This window comes from Lottia gigantea, assembly GCF_000327385.1.
Source record: "Lottia gigantea unplaced genomic scaffold LOTGIsca_86, whole genome shotgun sequence".
Lineage (NCBI taxonomy): Eukaryota > Metazoa > Mollusca > Gastropoda > Lottiidae > Lottia > Lottia gigantea.
This window is the reverse complement of record NW_008710834.1, coordinates 716,300-742,110: the sequence shown is the minus strand read 5'-3', so window position 1 is coordinate 742,110 and position 25,811 is coordinate 716,300. Positions and strand designations below refer to the sequence as shown.

The 25,811-nt window shown below is 35.3% G+C and overlaps 1 protein-coding gene across 1 annotated transcript; it reads left to right on the top strand.

The window, feature by feature from the left end:
• Positions 1 to 512: 512 nt before the first annotated feature.
• On the top strand, positions 513 to 25,029 carry LOTGIDRAFT_169504 (hypothetical protein; the record flags this gene model as incomplete). The annotated part of the gene is made up of 9 exons (XM_009067791.1): positions 513 to 615; positions 20,712 to 21,034; positions 21,353 to 21,491; positions 21,882 to 22,041; positions 22,388 to 22,473; positions 23,076 to 23,206; positions 23,486 to 23,643; positions 24,079 to 24,280; positions 24,787 to 25,029. 9 exons carry the CDS (start codon positions 513 to 515, stop codon positions 25,027 to 25,029), a joined length of 1,545 nt encoding a protein of 514 aa, XP_009066039.1.
• Positions 25,030 to 25,811: the final 782 nt, after the last annotated feature.

The window sequence follows — 25,811 nt, the reverse complement described above, 5'->3', positions numbered from 1 at the left end:
TATCATTTAAAAAGATGAATGGGGCTTTTTCCAATTCGTGGGAACCTGACGATAATTACGCCTTATTCAAGAACTTCATTGATAAAATGTGAGAGCATTGACAAGTAAAGCGAGAGAAGAATTTGTACTATCATCGTACACCTTGCCCGAATGTCCTATCTACCAGCTGACGGATGTTACCTTAGACCCCCCTCAAACGTCTAATCATATATTACAAATTCTAACGCAATGATTCATTTTTCTTAAAGGTAAAGAGAATGTCCCGCTGTTTGTAGTGGACATAAAAAATTCTTGAATTCAATTTGTATTAATCTACACAATTTTAGCACAACTTAAGACGCACAATTTTTATCATCCAAAGACGTGAGTGTCTTCGTGCCCGATCCAAGCGTACGTCGACAATAACTTCCTTCTAACTAAATGTTTTTAACTGTTATATTTTCTTGTAATGTTGTGTGCGTTTGTAATTGAAACTTAAATGAATGGGGTTTAACGTCCTATTTTTCTGCACCATGTGGGCTATTGAAGACGGACAACGCTATACAGGGTGCAATGAGGGAAATTTTGCCAGGACAGCTCTATCAGCCCGCTCTTTTTCGATTTCCAACTGTCCAGGTATCTATACGTGCATCACGTGTATCACAAGGGACCTCAGTTTATTGTCCCATCCGAACGACTGGACGCTTTTTCCATGTCAGCCTCTCTTACCTGCATCACTGACAGGGGGAGCCGGGTTGAAAAATCCGAAGATATTATCTCGACCTGATATAAGTCGCTGAATGTGATTGATCCATCTTACATTGTAATGCATATTTGGAAGTTATATAATGTATAAAACCATTTAGACTTAATCGGAATTCTTGACGTAGCCACTTTAAAATTCTGTGAAGTGTCGTTTAAAGATTTGATAGATAACACCATCTTAGCCCTCTTAAGCGTTTCAAGTATCTTAATGAATTTAATCGTCAGGTGGTATATGGTTATATTTTCAGATTCTCGTAGCTATACGCTTTTCATTCATTATTTCCTATGAATGAAATTCTACCATTTTTTTCTTCATCATTATGTGTGATTTTTTTAGAGATTAAAAATTTGATTCATAGGATGTAAGCTGAACGACTTCTTCCACAAAGGTGTTACAGCTTTAATAGGACAGGTGAAAACTGTATGCCCATGTGTACCATCGACCATCCCTTATCCTCCCCCGCCAGACGTATGTGAGATTATGCATTAGAATGGTTTATATACAGGAGTAGAATTTTGTAACATTTTTGGCAGCTGCGGTTTCACCTATTTCCGATTTCATTGTGTACAGAAATTTGTGGTCATGGATTAAAAATAAAAATCCCTCATTCATTTTAAAGAAAAAAAGGTTTCTATTTCCGTGACGCGACTCACAAGAACAAAGCAGTAAAGAATTTGTCGTTTCCACAATAATAGAATTGCTATTTTTATAAACACTCTTGATCATATTAGATTCACGTGTTACAAACTTTGTCCTATTACCAAATAAGTTTTCTCTCAGCCTTTTTCTCAGTGTTTCTTTGTACCTTTGTTCAATGTGTTTGCTTACTCTGTTCCTACGTCCCATTCAAATAGCTGGCCATTTAAGGCCCGTAACCAGATTTGAATGTTCGGAAGAGCAAGTAATGGAGTGTGGTGTTATTGCATTGATGATATTTGTTAGCCGGCAGATTTTTTACCGTAGCTACTGGGTGTGCCCTAATATTGAAATTCATACCAGAAACTAGTATCACCAGCGGGAAATGGGCTATTATCAATTTTAAAACATTAGGACTTATAGTTAAAGAACTGTCAGTCTTCAATCTACCTTTCTGATTAATATAATTGCGGTGACGCCATTTTGTCCCCGTCGTCGATTATCTCTGGGGTTTTATTCCAGAGGATGGTCCTCCCCTATGCTACTGTCAGTCTAAGTACTTCGTCTTTCACGGCTTAATTTGATGCCGATTGAGTATATTTTACAATGATTTTCTTTTTTCTAAATTGCTTTCACATTACAAACAGAGAAATGTGGTTTTCAAATTGCCCACCCTTTAAATAATGTGGTCTTAAGATGAGGGACGAAGCTTCATATTACATAAGGTTTTTAGAAAAAACCTACAATTAATTTGTAAGTGCGATGTACCATTTCCTAAGCCTATTATTAAAATATGGCAGTGATCTGCAGGTGATGTACCATTGGAATCAATATCATATGGTAACCTCTGTGATGGTACCATTGGTTTAAAACTGATCATTGGTGTCCGAACTAAACAAAGGCACTAAACAAGCAGCTGATAGTAATATGCTATATTTAAGTACCAATAATTTACAGTGCTATTATGATATGACCAGCATCTGGACACGAATTTATGCAGAAGCTTTTGTATTGTTCCGATACCTACCTTCTGACAAATAAGTGCTTCTTTGTAAAAATCGTTAAAGAGTGCGCTTAAATCGCTGTCGTAATAAAAATACTTCTATTACCCCATTGAATCAGAATCAGTTTCTATATTCGTAGTTTTAAATTAAAACTGTATAAGTACAACGGACAAATCAAAGAAAAGAAATTACCTCTGTTGAAAATAAAGAGAAAACTAATTTAAAGAGGTACTGCAAAGTTCATTTTTGCGATTCTTAGACTTGCTTTGATAAATAATCCAAGGATTTTTATAACATATATCTAGAGGAGTAAAGAAATATAAGAAATAATGTGCCTATAGACGTATATTATAATTTATTTCGGGATGTTTTAACAGCAGCATGTATGCAAACTTCGGTGATCAATTTTTCTGTCTCATGAAACAAGATCCACAAATAGCAGTGCCGCCATTACTTTATCTCTTTTATTACCGAGTTACATATTTCTGGAAAAATATCATTATAATTAATGTTTAAAAAATTCATATTGAAATTATCACACGCGACCAGAACGTTGACGAAAAGCTAGCAAACGGACGAATGATTTATCATAAATACGGGTCGTGTTGTTCTCTGGAACTTGGGTGCATCGTAAACGTTGTGGTTTCAGCTGTTTAAACGTATGTTCTCTTTAATGTTGCTTTTAACCTTTTTGAATGATGTGTACATACCCTTATGGTTGTTTCACAGCAGTTTATGTACATAAAAGAGAACGATCCACGGGAAGTTGTATCGGGCTTTGTCTCACACTTCACTAATTCGTTATTAATAAATCTCGAAATTCATTTGAAGTTTGCAAAATAATGGTGGTTAAAATCGAACAAAAACATTTAACATGCAACTGAAGTGTTTCACTTTTTAAAGAAGATATCTTCAAGTGTCTATTATAAAAAAAGTAACCATAACATAACCAGTTTTTACGACATATGCTCATTCAATTCGCAAGTTGCTGTGACGCAAGTTACTGTCATCCGGCGTATAGTTCTTTGAATGTTCAACACAAATATGCGCAATGTAAAATGAAGCTCACACTAAGGTGATGAGCACAGTAATACAATAGATTTCTCAAAACTTATAAATTAAATCTGTCAAAACTGGTCCCAAATAATACTCACATTGTCATTTTCATTCTTAAAATATAAAAAATATAAAAATGTATTTGGCATTATCAGTTATAGTCGGGAATAGTTCCTAAGATGTAGTATGAATACAATGAAATTGTGTTAATCGAGTTTGACAATCAAGTTTGATAACCTGTTGTCCGTTATTTGAATTTTTCGAGTAACTTTATACAAAATTCACCCCCCCCCCCCCTAAAAAAACCATAATAATTCAAATTAAATATTACTTATATAACTGGTAAAAATCTTTCGAATATCTTGCGTGACCAACCAACAATTTGTATTTTTGGGGTTTTCTAAAATGATCAATGCTGCAGGGAGACCTTTTGACACCGTATCTTTTCAATAAATTTGTAAATAATATGGTAGAAATCTGTTCTCATGCTGATATGATCATATGTTAGAAAAGACATGATTTACAGGTTAGGATTAGAACAGATAATAGGGGATTTAGTAAGCGGTCAGATAAACATTAAAAAAACAGATATTCTTATCCCTTGGATTGTGACCAGGTAACCAATATGCTTGATTACAGCGCTTTAAATACAGAATAAAGCATTTAAAAACCCGTGCCAACAGTTTAACCTGTATCATATTACAGTCTAATCCACAGATCAGTTAATACTAGCGATATGAAACTTTTCAATTGACCGAAGTAAAAGGAATTGTTTGAATTCCATTCAAAGTCAATCAAATCTAAAAGCTAATGTAGATGGGATTTCGGTGTCACTGTGCTTTTGTTGACCTCGTGAATGTGAAATGGGTTACGTTTTACCTGCTTGAGCGGTACAACATGAAACAATTATCATATGACATCAATGAATTCATTGTTGATTATCGCCCACTTTAACTTTTAACGTCATTTCAGACAAAGCAATGGGCTTAGACCCAAAGTTTTGCATTAGGTAACGCCTGGCACGCACAACATGCCAAAAATTTGACATGCATAAGAAATTAGATGAATGGGTGCCGGCAGTCGAAACGTGCCTCTATAACAGAATACCATCCGAGTTGAAATTTTTGAGCAGATCAGCGATGGGACAACACAATAAGTACTTCACACGTGATGGACGGGGAACGTGGGTAGGCATGGGGGTAGAACGCATTAAATACAAAATTACCGATTGCTAAACGAGATAGTTGACTTTACATTGATGTTTTGTGAATTTGATTCGTTCTATCATCTGTAAATGACAATCTGGCTGAACAACAGGAAGACTTCTAAATGATTTAAAAGCTTTTCAGAAAAATCTGCTTTAGTTCACATGGCACAGTAGGTGGGGTAACAAAATTATTTCCAATTTTTATAAATTATTGTCGTTTTAATCTGATAGCTTTGTGAATATTTTGTTAATTTTCACAAAAAATCGCGTGTATAATTTGAGAAACATATAATTACAGTTTCATTTTAGGTCTCTTTTAAACACTGAAGCCACACGACATTTAAAGATAATTGTTGCCTTTAATAAACAAAACAATAGCTCAATGTGGTAGCAAATAGTGATTTGTTTGGAAGCTGCTTCCTTCTCTTTTTCTCAGAGCGATATCGAAAACTTTTAATATCGAGTTAGCTAGTATTTTGGCTACCTCAACCACAGACTACAGAGAGTCAATCTCATAAAAGTTAGATGAGAATTTCGTATCTTTTTTCTGATCTTTTAGTGTACATTGAAATCAAGATAATTCTTTACCAAAGTTACGTTCTAAAGGTAGTATTTGTACCAATTACAGCATATCATGTAAAACCCATTTCTTGAAAAAAAAATACGAAATTGTTGGATAGAGAATCCCAAAGAGAATGTCATATTGCTCAGATTTCGATAATCCACAATTTCTTATTTTCATTTTTATACATGAAACTCTCTAATTTGATAAAATTACTACCTTCAGAACGGACCTTTGTTAGGAAAATTGTTAGAGTACAATAAAGACTCAAAGTCAAAATATCAACGAAAGAGAGAGACTGTCGCCATTTATAGTTGTTCTGGCGGCTTACCATAAATGATACTGGGTACATCCTACTTCTATGATCCTTAGAAGAATATTGAAGACAAGGGAAGTGTACAATGTCGGAAATTTTACCAGGACAGAGCATTATGCAATTTGCTCCTATTATTTCATTATTTACGAACAACCCCGTATTACAGGGGGCCTAGGTTAAAGAAGGGTTTCCTTATTTTTTAGTCAAATTAAGCAAACTATTTGATTAATTGGTGTTTCTAATGACTCATGTGTTCTTTAATAATATCATTATGATCTTGTTCGGTCACTGTGTTGGTAATTCTCTTCTAATTTAGCTAATTATCAAATAATTATGGACATGTGAGACAAACTGGTATTTTCCCAAGTCATTAGAACACCTCTACTTTATATTCGTATATATATAGAACTCATCTTTAACTGTCTTCGGATCGAATAGACGTGCTTTTTCGGAGTTTGCCCATTTGATTTGCACCCCAAAATCCGAAAGCGCAGGACCACTCTTGACTCGAACCGAACTCCATAACTCCAGATAATTTTTGGTCATTTTGCTATTGTGGTTCTGATAAACCTCCCCCTAACACAGAGCGAGTTGTGGCCTTTATACAATATCCCAATACAACCAACCTGCTTCAGCGTCAAGAAATATCGCATATCTACTCAACGGAATAGGCGTAAAAGGATCATATTCAAACTATCTGTTTTCTTGAAGAGTTCATTAATCTTCTCTCAAAAAAGTTTTATGAGTTTTTTGACCATCTGTGATTTCTCTTGAAGAAAACCGAAATGATGTTAAGCAAGTTGAATAATAAAATGTGGTAGAAGTAGGTTACATCCCACTACAAGAACTATCATCTCATATATCACTGATATTTACTATTAATACTGACTTTTAACATCCATTACAAAACTTCTACATCCATTTTATATCTTTGATCACTGGTCAAATCACCGATTTAATTGACCAATTCGTTTGACCATTGTTATTTGATCATGTAATTCAAAAAGGCAATAAATCCAGAAAGGTCATCCCTGTGACCTCGGCGGCAATCATCAAAAGAATGGTCAGGTAAATGAAGGAATGGACAAGAAAAGGAAGGTGACAAAGCTCCATTGGAATTTTCCACTACGTTACTTAAAATGAAAAGAGTATATTTGCTTATTTTCATGGCTGGAAAATATTTATATTGGGTTTAAACGCCTGAAATATTGGTAAATACAGAAGGAAAGAGATCTAAGAAACTTAAATATGCATCGATGTAATTGTTTTCGATAGAGAGTTTTTTAAGAATAACGAAGAGAATTTGTGTCTATACGCCATAGAATGGATGACCGAGCAATACAACCATAAACAATTCAGAACGTGTGTACAGTCAAACTTGTATTAAGCAAACTTTTAATTTGATGTTTACTGAAGATGGTTTCTTAATGAAGGACCAATCTGTATGGTGATATTTTAAGGCATAGCTGATTTTAGCTTTCAGGCGCTTTAGATGCGTCCATTTGCACTGCCACTCTGTGCGTCTATGCCCTTGTAAATGTGTCGTTGCTGATATGTGGGGTTTTTAAGGGGTCTTTTCAGTCACTACTTTTTTCAAAATATGACTTCCAATAACAGTATAATTAAAAAAGATTCTAAGAGGATTTGTTTTCTTTGTACACTGTGGATAGTGTTTATAAATAATAGAAACTTTAAACCTCTGACGGAAAAGGTTCAGATAGCTTATAGATGCCTTTACAAATGTTCTGCATTGTTATTTTCTGTACATGAAAATATCATGACAGGCAGCAATAATGTGTATGCACACAAGACAAGATTCCACTCTTTTAAAAAACTCAATGAAAATTTCTTAGTAAGACAGAAACAAAAAGGTGAAAAATCACTTCAGTCAAACAGCGTAGTAATTTTGAAGTAAAATAACGACCATTATCTTAAGGCAATGGTTTTTTCGCACCAATTTTTCCCCGATTGAGACCAATCTGTAGATAAGATCTCGATAGTCTCAATTATCCAACACCCTAGGATACTGATATTCTAATTTTCTCTGTAAAAAACTGATCAAAGGTCACCGGCTCCTTACAGTTACACCTTACATTTAAACCATGTAGATAAAATTATCTTAAAAAACACCGCAGCTAATCTTCACAGTTAAGTGTTGAAGATTAACCGATTGTGTCCAATGTTTGACTCTTCAATAATAACAAAGGTGTACTCACTATAATCTATAATTTATAATCGAGTTCATAAGCAATGTCTTACAAGATAAGAATCACCGCATGAAAATTACATTTTCGCCCGTAACCATATATCAATTTTTTTTAAAGTTCTAGCACGATCTAGCTAATTAATGTGAAATTAAGAACATTAGGTATACGGATATCCATCAAAAGAAGAAAGTGGAAAATGAAAATAAAACCATTCCCAAAATGACACCCGACGTTGTACAGGTTGGATTTTGTAGATTAAGAATGCAAATATTGATTAGTCAAAACATAGGAAAAATAAATTATAAACCAGGCTACTAACGATCCGAGCCGCAAAACGAAACCCGAAATCCAAAAACAACATTTTGGTGAAAAATTGATAGCAGCTAATGAATTTATCACATGAGGAAGTATATCAATCATAAGTCAGTAAGTATTTCATAATAAAAAGTGGTATAACATACTAATATATTTAATGCTATAACGCTCCGTTAAAAGGCCTCATTTCATCAAGAAAGGTACTACCACAATTAGTTTTCAAAAAACCCTCCTTCCACATCAGGCTACGAGAGTAATTACAAAACCATAGAAAAAGTATTAAATGTTTAAAAGCTTGCCGACACAGCAGGCTTAACACGTATATTATCTCGTTTAAGCCTCCAGAGAGAATCTCATTATTGGTCATTTGAATAAATGGCTACATTTTTATTGTTGTTGTGGTCAGCGACGTCTCGTCTTGACCAAACATGGCCTACAGCAAGATAACATAGAATTGTATGTCCGTTTTATTACTATCTATGTTCAATTTATTATGTTTGCTTATCTTCAACCCTAATACTTATCTTTGATGCTTTTCAAAATACCGACATTATTTTCTTGTGTAGTCCGAAAACTGGCAACCATCTCAAAAAGAACCAGTTTGAACCATTCGCGTAACAATTCTGCTAAAATGATTTATTGAAGTGGTATTGGCCTCTAAGCATGCAGATCTGGGTGCTAGCATCGCGTCGTTCGAATGGGACAATAAACCTAGACCCTGTGTACTAAAACTATTAAAGATGACTCGAAAGTTGAAAAAGTAGAAGTTGAAGCTGCTCTGCTTGAAAAATCGGACCTTTCTTCGGCTTGCTGTCTCTGGTTCCTACTATTACCGTATTCGACGTCATGGAACACCAACTTCAGTGGAATTGCAAGATCCACAGACTGAATGAAAGCGAGCAATGTCACCGACACAGATTAATAGTTTTGAAAACCCCTTTACAAGTCATTTAAGGTAGGCGGATCGCTACCGCATCCTAAGGATGATACCCCTTTACCTTGCTTGTGAAAATAACACATCGCCAATGGATTGAATGGTTGGGCTACTGTATGTGGTAGGTAGAGGGTGTAAGAATGTTTCGGACAACAATTTGATGTTCATCTCTAAGGTGAAGGTACATACCCTGCGGTGATTAGCTTTCAAGTGGGCTCATCAAAGGTAGCGGCCCTCAAATCTCACAGGTATTGTGCCACGGTCTGCCCTTTATTGATAGAAATAAAATTAAACACTGACCCCTAAATGACAATTAGTAAGGGATTATGGGCGGATCAAGATCTGATCTAAGAGATAAAAAGACCATCTATGTGGGTATTGTAGGATCAGAGTGGGAGGTAGCGATCTCATCAAACACTTTCAATTTCCATTCTCCAGATTTTTATATGATTAAGTACGGTCATTAAAATCTATCAAGCCAAAAGCAACTAGTCTTTTGAAATCATTATCTTATAGTCTAAACTTTTCAAAATTCTTGAATGGTGTCCATTCTAGAAGTTCATTGCGATTTATTGCCTTTTTAAATTACATGATCAAATAACAATGGTCAAACGAATTGGTCAATTAAATCGGTGATTTGACCAGTGATCAAAGATATAAAATGGATGTAGAAGTTTTGTAATGGATGTTAAAAGTCAGTATTAATAGTAAATATCAGTGATATATGAGATGATAGTTCTTGTAGTGGGATGTAACCTACTTCTACCACATTTTATTATTCAACTTGCTTAACATCATTTCGGTTTTCTTCAAGAGAAAATCACAGATGGTCAAAAAACTAATAAAACTTTTTTGAGAGAAGATTAATGAACTCTTCAAGAAAACAGATTGTTTGATTATGATCCTTTATAACCTTTTCCTTGAATAGAAATGAAATTTGATCTTAATATTATAGGAAAGCACTATTTTTCAGATATTTGTCAAAACGTATATTAGCTTGCTGTCTTGGCTACCTTTAGCTTCTGATCTGCACCTGAAATCTACTCTTAAAAAGTTATCTTGAGGCATAATTTTTCAAGTTTGCATGCTTTAATTTTTTTTTCTGGAAATTATATGTCAGCGCGGAGCTGATAAATTCTTATCAAATGCCACAATTTGAATTAACCGATCTATGTTAATATGGTTTGTTGTCTCTGGAATCAGCAGACATCATCAACAAGACACATTCTTCTTCACACGGTTCCAATATATTGGCTTCGTTAGTAGTGCAATGGATTGGAGGGTATGTAAGGTTGTCTTTGGTATTCTGGTTCAGATGGGACAGGAGGTGATTCGGTTGTTTCTGGGATTGTGTCAGTAAGTTTGTTACCCTCTGATCGCGGTTGTTAAGTTGTATAGCTTATTCTAATTGATGATCACATTCCCGATATGTTTCCGGGTAGCATTGAAAGTTGTGTCTGGATAAGAATGAATCTCGGTATCTGTGGTGGTACATAGTGGCACTATTGAGGTTTGACGATGCAATGTTCAGAGTACACTACCTTGGGGAGAGATCATATGGAGGGGGAAGCGGATTGGATCGACGATGTGGAAGTGATCGGCACTGGTTTGGAAGTGGTCTTCTTGACTGGGAGGAAATGGTCTGAAGGTTTGGAAGGACGTTGTTAGTAATATCATGGACTAACTCGGAAGGAAGTTTTTGAAGGAGGAAATTTGAAGTTCTCAATAGAGTCTGATGTGCATTAATAGCATTTACAGTTATGATAATTTATTGAAATGTCACGCCTTTTCTATACATCTAATAACTTCAATGCGATAGAAAAAAGGGGGTATATAGAGTAACTTATAAAAGGGGTATTGTTGATAATAGTAAGAATCGGAGTAAGGGAGAAAGGAATTTCGATCTATTTGTTGAAATCAGTAGATAGAAGGTATTGTTAAGAGGTGAAGTGAGCCACCTAAAGTCGTTATTTTGAATACCTGCACACTACAAGCAGATGGTCGGGACAATTAATCCCCCGTTTCGGGTCTCTTCACGCACACTTTCCCACGACAGGTAAAGGCAAGATAGCTATGCATCGCGAGCTAATAATAGGGCAGACCATGACAATTTGTATTTCGAAACGGTTTTCAGATTGAAAGATACAGTAACACACTAGATGTGCCTTTTGATTAATATAGAAGAACCTAACTTATGGATGCCATGGTTCATCAAGAGAAGTTAATTCAAATTCAATTCGTTTGGTAAAGGCGGCCAAAGGAGCTCGAAATTTTTGTTATACAGCTAAGCGCATTTACTTGTATATTATCTATTTTGAAATAGAAGCAGATCTTTCAGGAATTCCAGTACGGGCACTGGAACAAATTTTTCTTAAGACCACACATGACTCGAATCTACACTCGAACGTTTATGACACGTGCCGGCCTGGACATTGGTGTTTCAAACCTCACCTGGATATTAGCTACATTCCTCAAGTTTTTGAGACTGGTGGGAAAATGTTTCAAAACCATCTGCCAGTTTCATATTTGATATACACTGTCACTTATTTCAATGTCCGGAGCTCATATATCATGCATTGTTGATAGTGGTATGTTTTATATTTGACCTATTATCTACCATCTAAATATATATTTATCATATTGTATTTCAATACTAAAGACTTTATTGCTCGGCTGTGTTTTGTATGACTGGTTTTATTCTTGCACTAAATTTCCAGTTTTTTCATTGACCTTTTATAATCAGTAATTGCTTTATGGTGTTCAACCAAACAGTTAATTAACTGCACTTACTCGTATACTTCCTACATCAGCTGAAGGTCTTTTGTTTGGTCCGTACTAAATAGAATATGGCATGACAGGCTTCGGGTTTAATGCTTACAGGTGCACAGACGTGCATTTATTACAATGTATAATCCCCATAGACTTAATTATGTCTTGTTAAAGTTAAGAATTAAGGGAGGGGATGGTTAGATATGGTAGAAAACCAGGCTATTGTTGAGTAATTATATTATTATACACGTAATTTCATAATCGATAGTCTATGACGTGAGAATCCATGTACAGGTGTTCTGTCATAATCATTTGCAAACGTTTAATACCCCGAGCGAACCATGTTCTGCAGCTACAAATTACCCTGACTACATGCACGCAGTCCAGAACGAATCTATCAGTCATGTCTCAGGTAATCGCCATTCTTATTTCCATTCGTCTACTATAACCTATAAGGTTTAAGCTTTAAGTCGACTACACGGTATCGAATTTAGGCTCCTATGAAATGAGTACCCTGGGGTGCTTATGGCTAGGCAGAACATTATGACCCTTTGAGAGCGTAAGATGCCAGTCTGCAACTGAGATTGTCAACTAGACACCCCTTTCAATAGTCCATATCGCTAGTAATGTTTCTTTGGTATATATTCATTGTAATGGTATATATTCATTGTAAACTCATAGATAGAAAAAGATGTTGTCATCCACAAGGTCTCTCTTAATTTCTTAGATCTAGGTATCCAAGCCTAATTTGACAAGTATACGATAAGTATTGTGGGGAGTGAAGCCAGCTATTCTGGATCACGCGATGACATGACAGATCATGTCAAATCTTCATCTGCCTGCATAGGCTGAGTCTGCATAGCATACGCTTCTTACATATACGCTAAACGAATCTTGAAACTGCTTAATGCCTTAGGTTACAGTGTTGCCCAATGAAACAACCTGTGGCGGGCATGCAACGAGCGTATAGGTGTGTGAGTGTGTTCCTTTTTGTGTTTAATTAATATTCCTTAGAATTCCATGTTCCTTTAATTCTGTTGTATATTATTAAGTGCATAAATTAAGAAAAAAAAAGTAACAGCTTATAAATCCGTGAGAAAATGTTGAGGTAGAATTCAGAGAAAAAATTCCCACCAGTGTTGTCGTTCACCACCAGCAGTTACCCAACTTATGAATAAAGCCATCACTGTTTAGCTAACACATTTCCATACAGGTGTCGTAAGGTGGGCGACTTACTTCGAGTGTCAACGTGTTTCAACAAATACATACAATTTTTTTGATGTTATTATGAATTCATGTTGGTATGTGACTGATAAGTAACGCCTAGTGCGATGTATAATATAACCATCAAACCTTGAACGAATTATATTCTCATCTTAAACAACGTGAACAATCGCTTTATATCTACTAGACTTGTTCAAAAAAATAAAACGTAACAATTTCTATAGGCCAGCTGCCTGGTAGATATAAAAGAATATTCAAATATAACTGTTATTTTACTTATAAACAACAGTTGGTTGGCTGGACGTCAACATTTTCCCATGCCCCCCAAATTCTCAATTTCTATGGGATTTTTCATAAGTTGTTAAATGATTTCGTTTTTAATATATAGAAACGTAGTGTGTTTTGTAAACGAAATTAAAAAGATAATTTCCCAACATAAGCCTGTCTATTGTTAAGGAATTATAAATTGTCTTGTCTTCAGCATGCTTCTTGAATCTAATATAGCCTACCAGTGGACTTAAAATAACGGGGATAACAGATTATACAGTGTTAATAAGCAACGTAGTATGTAATAAATGCAGAAGTAGTATATCCATATATCTTAGTGTTTTATTGTATATAATTGTCTCAATCCCGCTGTAATATTTTACAATAAAATATGGTTAAACTAAGAAGGTACCTACATGTACAATAACACTTAATACCAAACTACAAAAAAACCCATATATTTTTGTAATAAATTGAACAATTATATACCACACCTTTAACATGACATATCACAGGATTCTATAATCGTAGTGTGATAAATACAATTATATACTCGAAATGGTATTTAAATAACAAGTAAGGTAGATAAGGTGAAATAATGACGACGATTATCACAAGGTGCTAGGGTAGGATATTCACAGTGTCATAAACGTTATAGGCAATCAGTCAAACAATTGGCGATATTAAACGGACAATTATCGATTCACAGCTTCTAAAGTTGTCAACATTATAATTACACCTTCGAACAAAACACATGTCAAATTTTAAACTTTTTAAATGTTTGAGGTCGTTATCTGGTATCTGAACACAGATAATACCAAAGTTTACACTTTTTTTCAGATTGACAATGTGTTTATAATTGTGGTATTATCTAGCAATGATTATTTTTAACAAACGATATTCAATTGACAATTACATCCTTGGATGAATTTTAACAGTTTGAAAATCAAACTCCGCTCCAGTGGTCAGTAGTGTTGGTGTCAGGTACAAGATGACCACTAGTAATGACCACTGATGACCATCAACTCTTCGCTAAGTGCTTAAAAGAATCGTTCTATTCATGTGTCAAAAAAATAAAAGCTGTCTTATTCAATAGAATATGGTTATTTTGTATAACGGTAAAATAATAAGGTACAAACAAAACGTGTCATACTCGCGATTGGTAACATCTGCGAAAATATTTGGGTATATTCTTAATTCCACCTATTATTGTCAAGGACTTGAGCTAAGGGAACTAATCCAGGTGTATACTTTGAAGATTTGGTTATATTTTGTTAAAAGATTTAATGGCATTTATAGTCTGTATGATAGCTGACATAGGTCTATGACATTTCTAATAAGTACAATATCATTATATTGCTTGCTTTCATATGTCAAAGTGTTCTTTAATGAAAAGGGACAAATCAACAATGGCTTAGAATATTTTCTCACCGAATGGAAAAGTTCAGTCTTAACATTTACCGAATGCGCAATACGGGAATAAATTGGTATGAGTTTTTTTGATATATGCCCTAATCGGAAAGAACATGATGAAATTCATTTAGCGCGTTCGTTCAATCGTTAGGATTTCGCTCTAGCAAAGCATCGATGATCGACTCGAAGCGTTTTGTGGAGTGACTGTGGGGAAAGGTAATCCAATTCCCAACTATGTTGATCGTCTGCATTGGTCTTGCTTTATGTTAAGTTTGATCTTGACCCATGCCAAGATCACCATTATATTTCTGTATCATTACTGAAATGAGACGCTCTTGCGTTCTTTGCCCCGTCTTCATAAGCCCAATGTACAGAAAAGTAGGACGTAAAACTCATTTATTTCATTTTCAGCAATTGTAGGTCCAATTGTTCTTCCACCTCAAATAATCACACAGTTATTTCCCTTTCAATATAAGTAAAATAATCTTTAGTATATGCAACACTTCGATGACTATTGACAAAAGTTTTCTGAGGAAATGAAAGGGAAACGAACCTGTTGGACTATGTGTTTGTTTTCAATTAGTAATTGGAAGATGTTTAGGTACATTTTCTTTGTCCAAGCATGTCACAAATATCCCTTAATTTATCATCGATACGGTTTAAATTAAATCTCCGAATTTTAATTATCTTGTTAAATTAATCTGAACTTGAGAAAGAATAAACACTTGAAATGTAGCGACATAACATGAATTGACCATTTGTATTGGTTAGAAACACGAGGCGTTATTGGGCAACCCTGGCGTCGACCGTACGTCCATCGTTATGGCACAACAATGGCCGATCGTCGTACGACGTTAAATAAACAAGAACCAAATAATCATTTTAATAAGATTATTATGATTTGAATTGGTTTAGCAATTTCCTTAAGGCACAGACATTCGTTGTTAAAGAAAAACTTTGATGAAGTGCTCTGGGTTTTCATTAAGCGACCAATGGTACATAATATATTATATTGTTCTTTGATAGCATTCGCTGGATGAAGTAAGGCCAACGTTTGTCCCAACCAATATACAAACAGTGGCTCTCCTTTCACGGCTAATGTTTTGGTTTCAAGAAGACAGAGGGCAATAACCAGATGACAAGAAGTTAAGCAATGATATTTTAATTACATTAAAGAAGAAACCAACGTCTCTTTTATTATCTCCATCTCATATAACTAGAATACTCTAGAGTCTTTTATAGAAGGACGCATAGGACGAGATATTCTAACTCCAGTGAGCTAGACGCATTTAATCGACATAGAAATAAAGCACAAATAGCAAGAAGTTTTAGTCGAAACATTAAGCAATTCCGCTATAAATTGCCCCCTTTTAACCTTTTTTTTAATCTAAATACGATTGTTTTATGTATGTACAAGTCTGAATTTTTTTTTAATGTGAGTTCACCCGCTAGAGGGTCGTGGTATGTTCGGCTATAAGAACTACCACAGGACACAAACCTCTTTGATAGGCGGTCGGAGGGTTGATTAGTCCGAGGGAGAATCAGCTATCTCTGTGTAACAGTGTTCTTTGTTAAGGTTTCCGTAACAGTTTTAAACAAATACGTCCCCCCCCCCCCTCACACCATCCTTGCACACTGAATGGCGTTTCGACATACGTACAATTTGGTTTATAGCACAGACTTATTGGAATGGGATGTCTGGCTGTATGAGACGAGAAACTTTGCTCTCAGCAATCATTGCCCAATTAGGTGAAAAGGGTTTGATGTTAAATTGTTCCATTGTTTTTAAAGATAGATTTCCTTATTTTTTGGTGCCGAATTAAGCAAACTATTTGATTAATTGGTGTTTCTATTGGATTATCATGTATTCTTAATCATGTCATTATGTACTTATTGCATATAATTAAGAGTTTTAACCAATCATAAATGTCCATGTATGTACAGTCTGGATCTTGATCGGTAACTCATTGGAATTCTACTGGTAATTCTCTTCTAATTTAGACAATTATGAATTAACTATAGACAAACTGGTATTTTTCGAAGTCATTAGAACACACCTACTTTCTACTCATATAAGTATTGGCATTTTCATAAATGAAAATAAGGGAACCCATCTTTAATTTCGATTTGATTTAGATGAACTTTGTATATTCTATCTGACCTAGTCATACAACTTCTACCAAGTTTGTGAAGTGATGGACATTAAATAAGGTACCTCTTCGGTGTTTAACAAGAGTTGACACGTCAGATGTTCAATCAATCTTAAATTAGAGAGTATCGTTGGTGTAATATTGTTGTCTACACATCAATACACTTTATATAACATTTCTTAAAGAAATCTTAAAGAAAACGATATCACGGTGTCTCCTTTTCTTTCTTCAATAATCCTCTATTGACTAACTAGTAGGAGACTGACAAAAGATCAACATGTACCTTTCAATGCTAATGGGTTTAAGATATTCTTGCCAGTGATTTGAGCATGCAGGTGTTGAAGGACAGACCTTCGAGGGAAGTGCTCCCCGTGGTCTGCTTGAGGGAGTTGACTTGCTTTCAAAATCGTGCCTTATAATCAGATAGCTGACCGGGTCATTATGAATTAAACAATGCAACCATGTTTAAAACCTTGTTGACCAACGGTCATAACGAGCCTTCTTATGTATGCTGACATCTCCATAATGATGACATAATGTCCACTAACTGGACAATCAATCTGGCACTTGAAGTGACCATTGTGTAATTTCCAGGTTCTTTCACGTTGCGGTAAACATATTACCTAACATGGGCACATTTTTACGTTGCTATTAATGTTGAAATTCTGGATAAATATTTATTTACGTGAGCAAAATTCATGAAACAGGTCGTTCTAATAACTTAACTTCCTTAAGTACATAGACGTGGTTAGTTTCATCAAAATCTCTCAGAACAGAATTTTTATCGCGCTCACAAGACAAATGTGACGTAACATTAAGCTTAGTTAAGAGGTAGAGAAAAAGGGATCTGAGCCAAATGAATTAGCATGCTAAGATTCGTCACTATCGAATACAAACTGTAGTTACTCTCACACTTTCAATTCTCTAGAATACGTCAAGAAAATCAACACAAATCGTGAAAGTCGAATTGATCCAAGTTTTCATTAAAATAAATATCAAGCCCCATAATATAAAATGAGTTGAAAGAAGGGGCTCGATCAAATTTACAATAATATATGTAGCAGAAATTTTAAATACATTTTCCACTACTTTTCTACCATAAAGAAAATGTTCATCTGTATTTGCTAAGTTGGTCATAATTTGCTTTAAAAATTCATTTAATAATCCATTCTATTTTAATCAAAAACAATGTATTTGAATTATTTTAAATAAGGATTTTGACTAAAAGATTACGAGAGAGAAAGCTTTAGAATGATCCGTGATTTGTATATGTTGCAGGAGCATTAGCCTATTACCAACCATTGTCACTTTAACATTACTTTCATTGTCCACCTACAAGTATTCACTCAATAGAGCTCACCAACTGTAAATCTATGTTATTCAGTGGAACAAACTTCTGCCACTGATTTTTGTTAAAACGTCTGGTGACAGATGGATTCGTCAGGTTCCGTGAGAAAAAAATGAGTTCTGAAGTTAAAGAACACTTATGAATTGTATCCAGTGAATGGCCCATTACAAGTTTAACTAGGCAGATATAAAGGGGATTAACACATTATCGTTTTCAATAAGAGCGATTTCGGAACATTAAAAAAGAATAATCTATTTTTGAAGTATATTTATATTTATACTTAACGGTACTTAGCCCATCAATATTTGATGACCGTTGACCGAGATGAAAGAAAACTGACCAAAATCGACCTGGATAAAAGACAGTTGACCACAAACCGCAATTAAAGAAAATATAATATAAATTGTTTGACATAAACCGATATGAATAGTGGACAATTCTCTCACGACACAAAACGATTGACCACTACTGACCGTTATTTAAGGGTCATCGTTGAAGGCTCTACAATGTTTGTTATGTCTAACTGGACAATACAGCTGACCAGACTGGACAATAGAAGTGACCATTGTCCATCTTGTAACGGCACAATAATTGATGAATATATTAGGAGACAAATTGGCCACCATATGTTATATTGTAAGACGGTGGAAGCGTGCCGAACAGAACGCGGTCGATCAAAGGATGGGGAATTAGCTAATAATTAATATTTCCCATGGGTGGTCGTTATTCAATTAGTTTATCTAAATCTTTCAATAACACAAGTTCAGATGTAATATTAACTAATTTTAAACCAGGCTTTATCAATAGTATAAATGCTGTAATAACGCATACTAATATTTATAATAGTTACAATGTAACGATGAAAAGATAGAGAAGGGAAAGAAACCACTATATATAGAAAAGCCTATATTTGAGAAGGATAGGTCTAACAACTTCGGTCCACTTCGATCCTTTCTACCAGCGGGGCCTTGGCCAAATCTTTTGACATTAGTCTTTCCCGGATTATCCTTATACCCATTTAAGCTGGGTCAACTGGAATTATGAGTGAAGATGACTTATTCAAGGTTATCGGACTTTCACATATCGGCCGTGATTAGAACCCGCAACCATCATTAATTGTTCAACGTTACAAGCAAATGGCGACATGTAAAGAACCAACGATCTAATCGACTGTACTACAGAACCTCACAAAACATTGGTGACTTTCAGCCCACACCTGGTTAATCCAATCAAAACTATAGTATGGTCACTGGAGTTGATATTAGATGCAGGTGCTGCTATCACAGCATGATAATTAATTGATCACCCAGTAAGATGCAATTGGTTTCTAAGGATTAATTGCCCTCATTACTATTGTAATATATCTGTTTTCATTCTTTAGGGAATTGCTTGCCCTAGTCCTAAAGCTCATTTCAACCTTTTGAGTAATATAGTCGTATTAGAATTGTCTATACCTACTCAAAAAGTCTAATTTTTGCTATATTTGGCACTTGTCTAAATAATTAAAGACTGGAAAAATCAGACTTAATGACTCGATCTATGTGTCCATTATACTTCTTTATTCTATTTGATGCACATTAGAGCAGCAATAATATCTAGAAAAAATGTATCATTGTATGATTAAAGATTCATGTTGACAAAAAAGGTATTAAAACACTTCTTGTACACGATGGTCCCAAGTATAATTAGTTATACACGGTTTTAAAATGAACCTCAAAAATGTAATTTAGATATTACCTTTGTTGTAGACTAAGGGAAGTAACTCAGCATTAGTAATATTAAAACTTAAACCTGTCATTGGCACATAAATGTCTACATTTAAATTTGCTAGAATTATATTTCATAAAGGGCAAGTATTATACCGGTACCCCTACTGTGAACAGTACAAAAAAGGGTGCTACACCTACATTATGGTGAATATTCAGTCATATTGGTCCTATCATTTTCTCCTGGTCGTAAATATTCTTATCTTTTGTCTTGAACCTCGGGCTAGATTAAAATTGTATATTGACCTTGTAATTTCTACTGAGAACAGGCATGTTGTGGATTACAGGACTTTTCTTTCTTGTTCTTTTTTCTACAAGTAAGGCAATAATACTATTTCTTGTTATTTCAATATTTGTATTTGTCAACTTGTTGATCCAAAATTACCAAATTAATCGTACAATATGCCACTTCTTTCACATACTATACTAATTGCCCTGAAAAACCACCAAAGCAGAGGGGTAATGAACTGATTTGTACAGTGTTTAGCCTTTTACAGAAGATGATGTGGTACATGCGAATTTGATTGTAGCGCCAGTTTACACATGATCTTATATATCAAGGCATGCCAATCAACCGACTCAACAAAGCGGACTAGTGATACAAATCAAGACTTGGTTGAATATTTTATTCAGCTAGAATTTGAGTTGCCTAACACTTTCGTCAGATCATGGTTGACAACACATCACTGACAGCAATACAACATATGAAAAGATAAACAATTAGATCTATAATTTCATAAGATGGATCCACAGAAGAACAACTTAACTCTACTCAATCTTTCATCATTCCAGCCTGTGATGGTGCTCTACGATTCGCCAAATCCTATGGAGACCATATGGTACTACAGAGAGGTCCTCAAAGAGCTGTGATCTGGGGTTATACAGATAAAGATTTCCAAACCATTTCAGCTGATATTGATGGTATCAATGGTACAGTCACCACGATATCTGTTAACGGGATGTGGAAGTTGAAGCTGAATCCTATGACTGATGAAGGTCCGTTCAACATTACAGTGTCAACCAAAGCTGAAGGGAATATAACACTACATGATGTTTTGTTTGGTGATGTGTGGATATGTTCTGGAGCAGCTAACATGGGATTCAGTATGTCCAGAGTATGTATGTTTTATCCATTTAAAACAAAACTTCAAGAATTTATATTCACTGTGAGCAACGGTCTTTGTTAGTGCTACAGACCTCTTGGCTTCAAGCTCCAAGAAATCGATTTAAACGGGCAATGGCAGAAACTGTGTCCAGTTCCAAGATCTTTTTGATTCTGTTTGATTGTCTCGCGATACAAAATGATTGACCACTACTGACCACTATTTAAGCAAATACGAAGTGTTATGCAAAACAAAGTTAGTTACTTTGGTTCATTTTCCCCCATATGATACGCAATCGATTTGTTTTAATCCTCTACTTATTATGTTTAGGTGAATGACAGCGACAATGAAATATCATCAGCGATGGCGTACAACAAAATCAGAATATTACATGTTCTATATGAAGAATCAGATGCTTCACTAATTGATCTGCAGACTCTTCATACACCATGGAGTATTCCTACCGAAGGTGATACATTTCATATATGGTATCTTAAGTCCGTGGAATTTTTTAAGTCGACCTTCACTGCAGTAAACATAATTACATTTTCAAATGAACGTGGCATATTCACAAAGTATCGGTCATCTAGTCCAATATTATCCATTCGGTTTCAATGCCAACTGCAGACTTATTGATGGAGTCTAAAGTGTGCTGTCGAATAGCCAGATCCTGCTCACAATGAGACTGTGCTTGTGATTCTCTTTCTGCAACATACGATAGCTCTTTAAGTTATTTATATACATAACACCATTAGATATATGCAAACCATATGTACAACTTTGTTATTGCTGTCTAATTTATCAGCAAAGTCATTTCTATATTATGAACATATATTTCTGAAAGATTTCTATGTTTCAGACTTGGTGTCTAATTTCTCTGCGGTATGCTATCTATATGGGGAATATATCAGCAGACATCATAACTATCCTATTGGACTGATTGAAACCGATTCAGATGATAATGATACTTCTATACAATCTTGGATATCTTCTTCCTCTGTTACCAGATGTGGAAAACCGTAAGATATTTTACTTAATATCAGACGCATCCATTATTATCCATTATTATATATATAGTGTAACGGCATAACGCCATAGCGATAACAAGTTGCGTATGGTTGCGAATAATGAAAGTGGTCACGAGTACTAAACGCATCTCACAACTCAGTTGCATGAGAGTTGCGTTGGAAACTTATGACAGCTATTCATATACGCAACCATACGCACCTGGTGATCGCTATGGCGCGGGTCCTCTTAGGCCAATAACATTGCACAACTCATTTGATACATCTTCGATCATACTTTGCTCTCAAATGCCATGTTCAAAGGAATCTTTTCTAACTTATGTATTTCTTTGCTGTTCAGGACACGAAATGACACCTCTGGTGCATATAATTCTATGATCAACCCTCTACTAACCATGACAATATATGGTGCTATTTGGTTTCAAGGTACAACTTAAGTTACATTTCATTAAAGGCACAAAGTATTATGCAACAAAAATATGTATATTGCGCTGGACTCATGAAATGAAAGCAGAACACGATGTAATCTTTCTATGTAAGAATCTGATCAGCAAGACGGAAGACTGACGTTGTGCTTTGTTTGGATGTTGATGATTTGTAGGCCGAGAAGGATGGGGGATGGAGTCTTGCATTTCAGTCTACATTTTATGAAGTTACACCATCTTTTCGAATATCTTTGAATAATATATTTCACAGTCATAATTTCGACAATGTTAGAAACCAATCACCAATTGATCCAACCGGAAGTGGCTAGTAAAACCAATCTATACCATTGGATGTTCCTTGAAAAAGTAAACAATTTCTGGTTCCACGTCAAAGGCTTTAAAGAGTCAGTCCATTTTGGGTGAAATAGACCAGTCTTTATGAAAGATACCCAGCTCAAGTTCCCTGTTGGTGGGTGAACAATCCAACGCTTGGTGAATTCTGCTTCGCAATGATAGGAAGAGCCGACAACAAAAGATTGACTCTTTCCTAATATTATGGTCTATATATCAAATTTTTGACACATGTAGTTATTTCATTATAAGGTGAAAGTGACATCGAAGAAGCAAACAAATATGGATGTCATCTACAAACATTGATTAATGATTGGAGAACTCTGAGTCATCATTTTTCTCTTAGTGAAACTAGCAACACATTTCCATTTGGTATAGTTCAGGTACGTACGTAAAAGCAATACCCGTCCTGAACTTATTCGAGAAAAAAATCATGATCATGTTCCCTCTGTACATGTATGGTTAGCAACTGAAACTTCGGTACATGATGGTATATGTTGTCAGCGACTACTAGCGCTACATGTACTGGAATTATGCCAATGTCAACTGACCTCACTTTACGATGCATCTGAAAATCGAAAATAACATATGAACCCAATTTTTCTTTCTTGTTTAGAAAAGAATCTTATTTCTAATTGATCTCGAAATTTAATGTTTTACAGATCGGGCCCAATTTCCATAATTATAATGTAATTGGTCCAGTGCCTGACTTACGATGGAGTCAAACAGCTAAGGTTGGATATTTACCCAATCCAACTCTTCCAAATACCTTTTTAGCTATTACTTTTGACCTGCCAGAGTTCACCCCTACCAGTCACCGGTGAGTTAGCAGTAATATTTTCAAATTGCATTATAATCTATTTTTAAAACATATGAATATAGGAGACTACAGTTTACAGCAGTGCAATGTAAATCATTTGTTGATCCTTTGAAAGAGAGTTGCAATCTTTATATGTAATCAGAAGAGTAGGACGTAAAACTCCTTTCATTTCATTTCATTTATATGTAACGTCTTCAACGTCTCCCCCAACCATCAAGGGCCTTGTGTTTTTGTATCCATAGCTAAGGACGTGGGCTGAGTGTATTGTAGGGGTTCAGATTAGCCCCATTCCCAATCTGTCGCACTACAATCGCCAAAAGGTTCCCCTCAACTCATCCTTCAGAAGTAATGATCCACCAATTTTTGAATTTTGAATCTATTTCACTGTCATGGTTGCTCAAATTTATTGATCTTGATGATTGTTTGGATTTTCAGTCTCCATCCAAAATATAAACAAGATGTAGCAGAACGACTAGGACTTGCTAGTTTAGCTGTAGCTTATGGCGTGAAAGGAATTTATTACCAGGGTCCATTTCCAACCTCGTACAAGTACAGTAAACGTTTCGACGAACTTACTATAGAGTATGATCATGGAAAAACAGTTTTAGATGTTAGAGTCGGTGCGTTTTATTTTGATGTAAGTATGAATGTACCTCGGTTTGAGATGGCGCATAGTATAGGGTGGGTAATAAATAACACTCACGCAACCGCAAGCTAACAATACGTTTTATTTGGTGTATTGTGCAATCTTTACTGGAATTGAAATTGAATATAAATCTATAAGAATTATGTTGCAAATAGAGGTTAATATGTTGTATACGGTTCGGGATTATTGATACAGTAGAAAATATTAGTGCGGTTACACAATGTGCGGGTCCGGCCAGTTACGGGACTGACTCCAGAAACCGGGGGTACAAATAGGGAGCAGACTGTTTTAAGCGAAACAACTTTCAGAGTGGAAAATAATTCTCATTGCAGAAGTGCCATAGGCGTAAGCTGCCCAGAGTCACAGATGTTACCCCAATTTTTCTAGGGTGCGAATGCTACACCGCCGCTGGGCCCGGAAACCATTCATATGATTCACAATTTAACTTCCTCAGAAATTAGATGTGGTTTATAAAAGCGTCTTTTCCCTTCCTGTAGGTTTGTTGTTCAAGAAATTCGACAACCACATGTGGACCTCACGATTCTTGGGTCAGCACCTTTATCACAGAACACAGTGATACCACTGTAACAATAGCGACACTGAGTTGTTATGAACGACATGTGGTAGGAGTCCGGTATAACTGGAGAGAAAGTCCTTGCGAATTTAAAATGTGTCAGATTTATGGACGAGATAACGATTTGCCAGCTCCACAGTTCAGTGTGGGAGTGGCACTTTGGTGATTTTGTTCATGCTTTGAGTCAATTTCGAGGCTGTATCGTACTGGAGGCAAATGAGGCGGATGTCTCACAACTGAAACAACCAAACTTCAGATGGGGCCATTTGGCTTATTTCAATTTCGATTGCGCTACGGCCTTGTTATTTTCTTCTATATTTTTTTATTTATTGGTTCATTTATAAAACACATTATAGTGAATCCATCCCATTAAATCTCGTTTTATTTGAAAAATGTGAAAATACCGAAAAATTCTTCATGAAACAGTCTGAATAAAAATCCGTACACGTTAGACAATTCCGTTAATCAAAATCTCGTCCAAAGCATGGCAAAATCAAGAGTAAAAATATTATAGTAGTGGACTCCTTCCAAGACAAGTACCATCAGGTGATTCGAAAAGAGTAAGCATGGTCTGCTTCGTGCACACACCCGCCACTACTATCTAGTTCAATATCATGGGATACAATCAGATCAATATGACTGAACAAAGAAATCAGCCAAGATGCAAGAAACAGATTTGTAATATTTGTTCTGAAGTTCGCTATAACGACCATAAAATTTCCTAAATGAAGTCTGAAGTCTATGTGTCAAGTAACCCTACTTAAACTGCTTTGCAATCGAAGCAATCTATATCAATTACAGGGAAGTGATTCTAGACAAATTCGAAGCTTCTCGACCTTTGCCGGTATCTTGACTGTGGCATAGAGTACTTCCAGATAGGATCTTTCAAGTAAATGCATACATAAAAAGGAACAAATGACAAAAGCTGTCTACTAGATAAGAAAGATA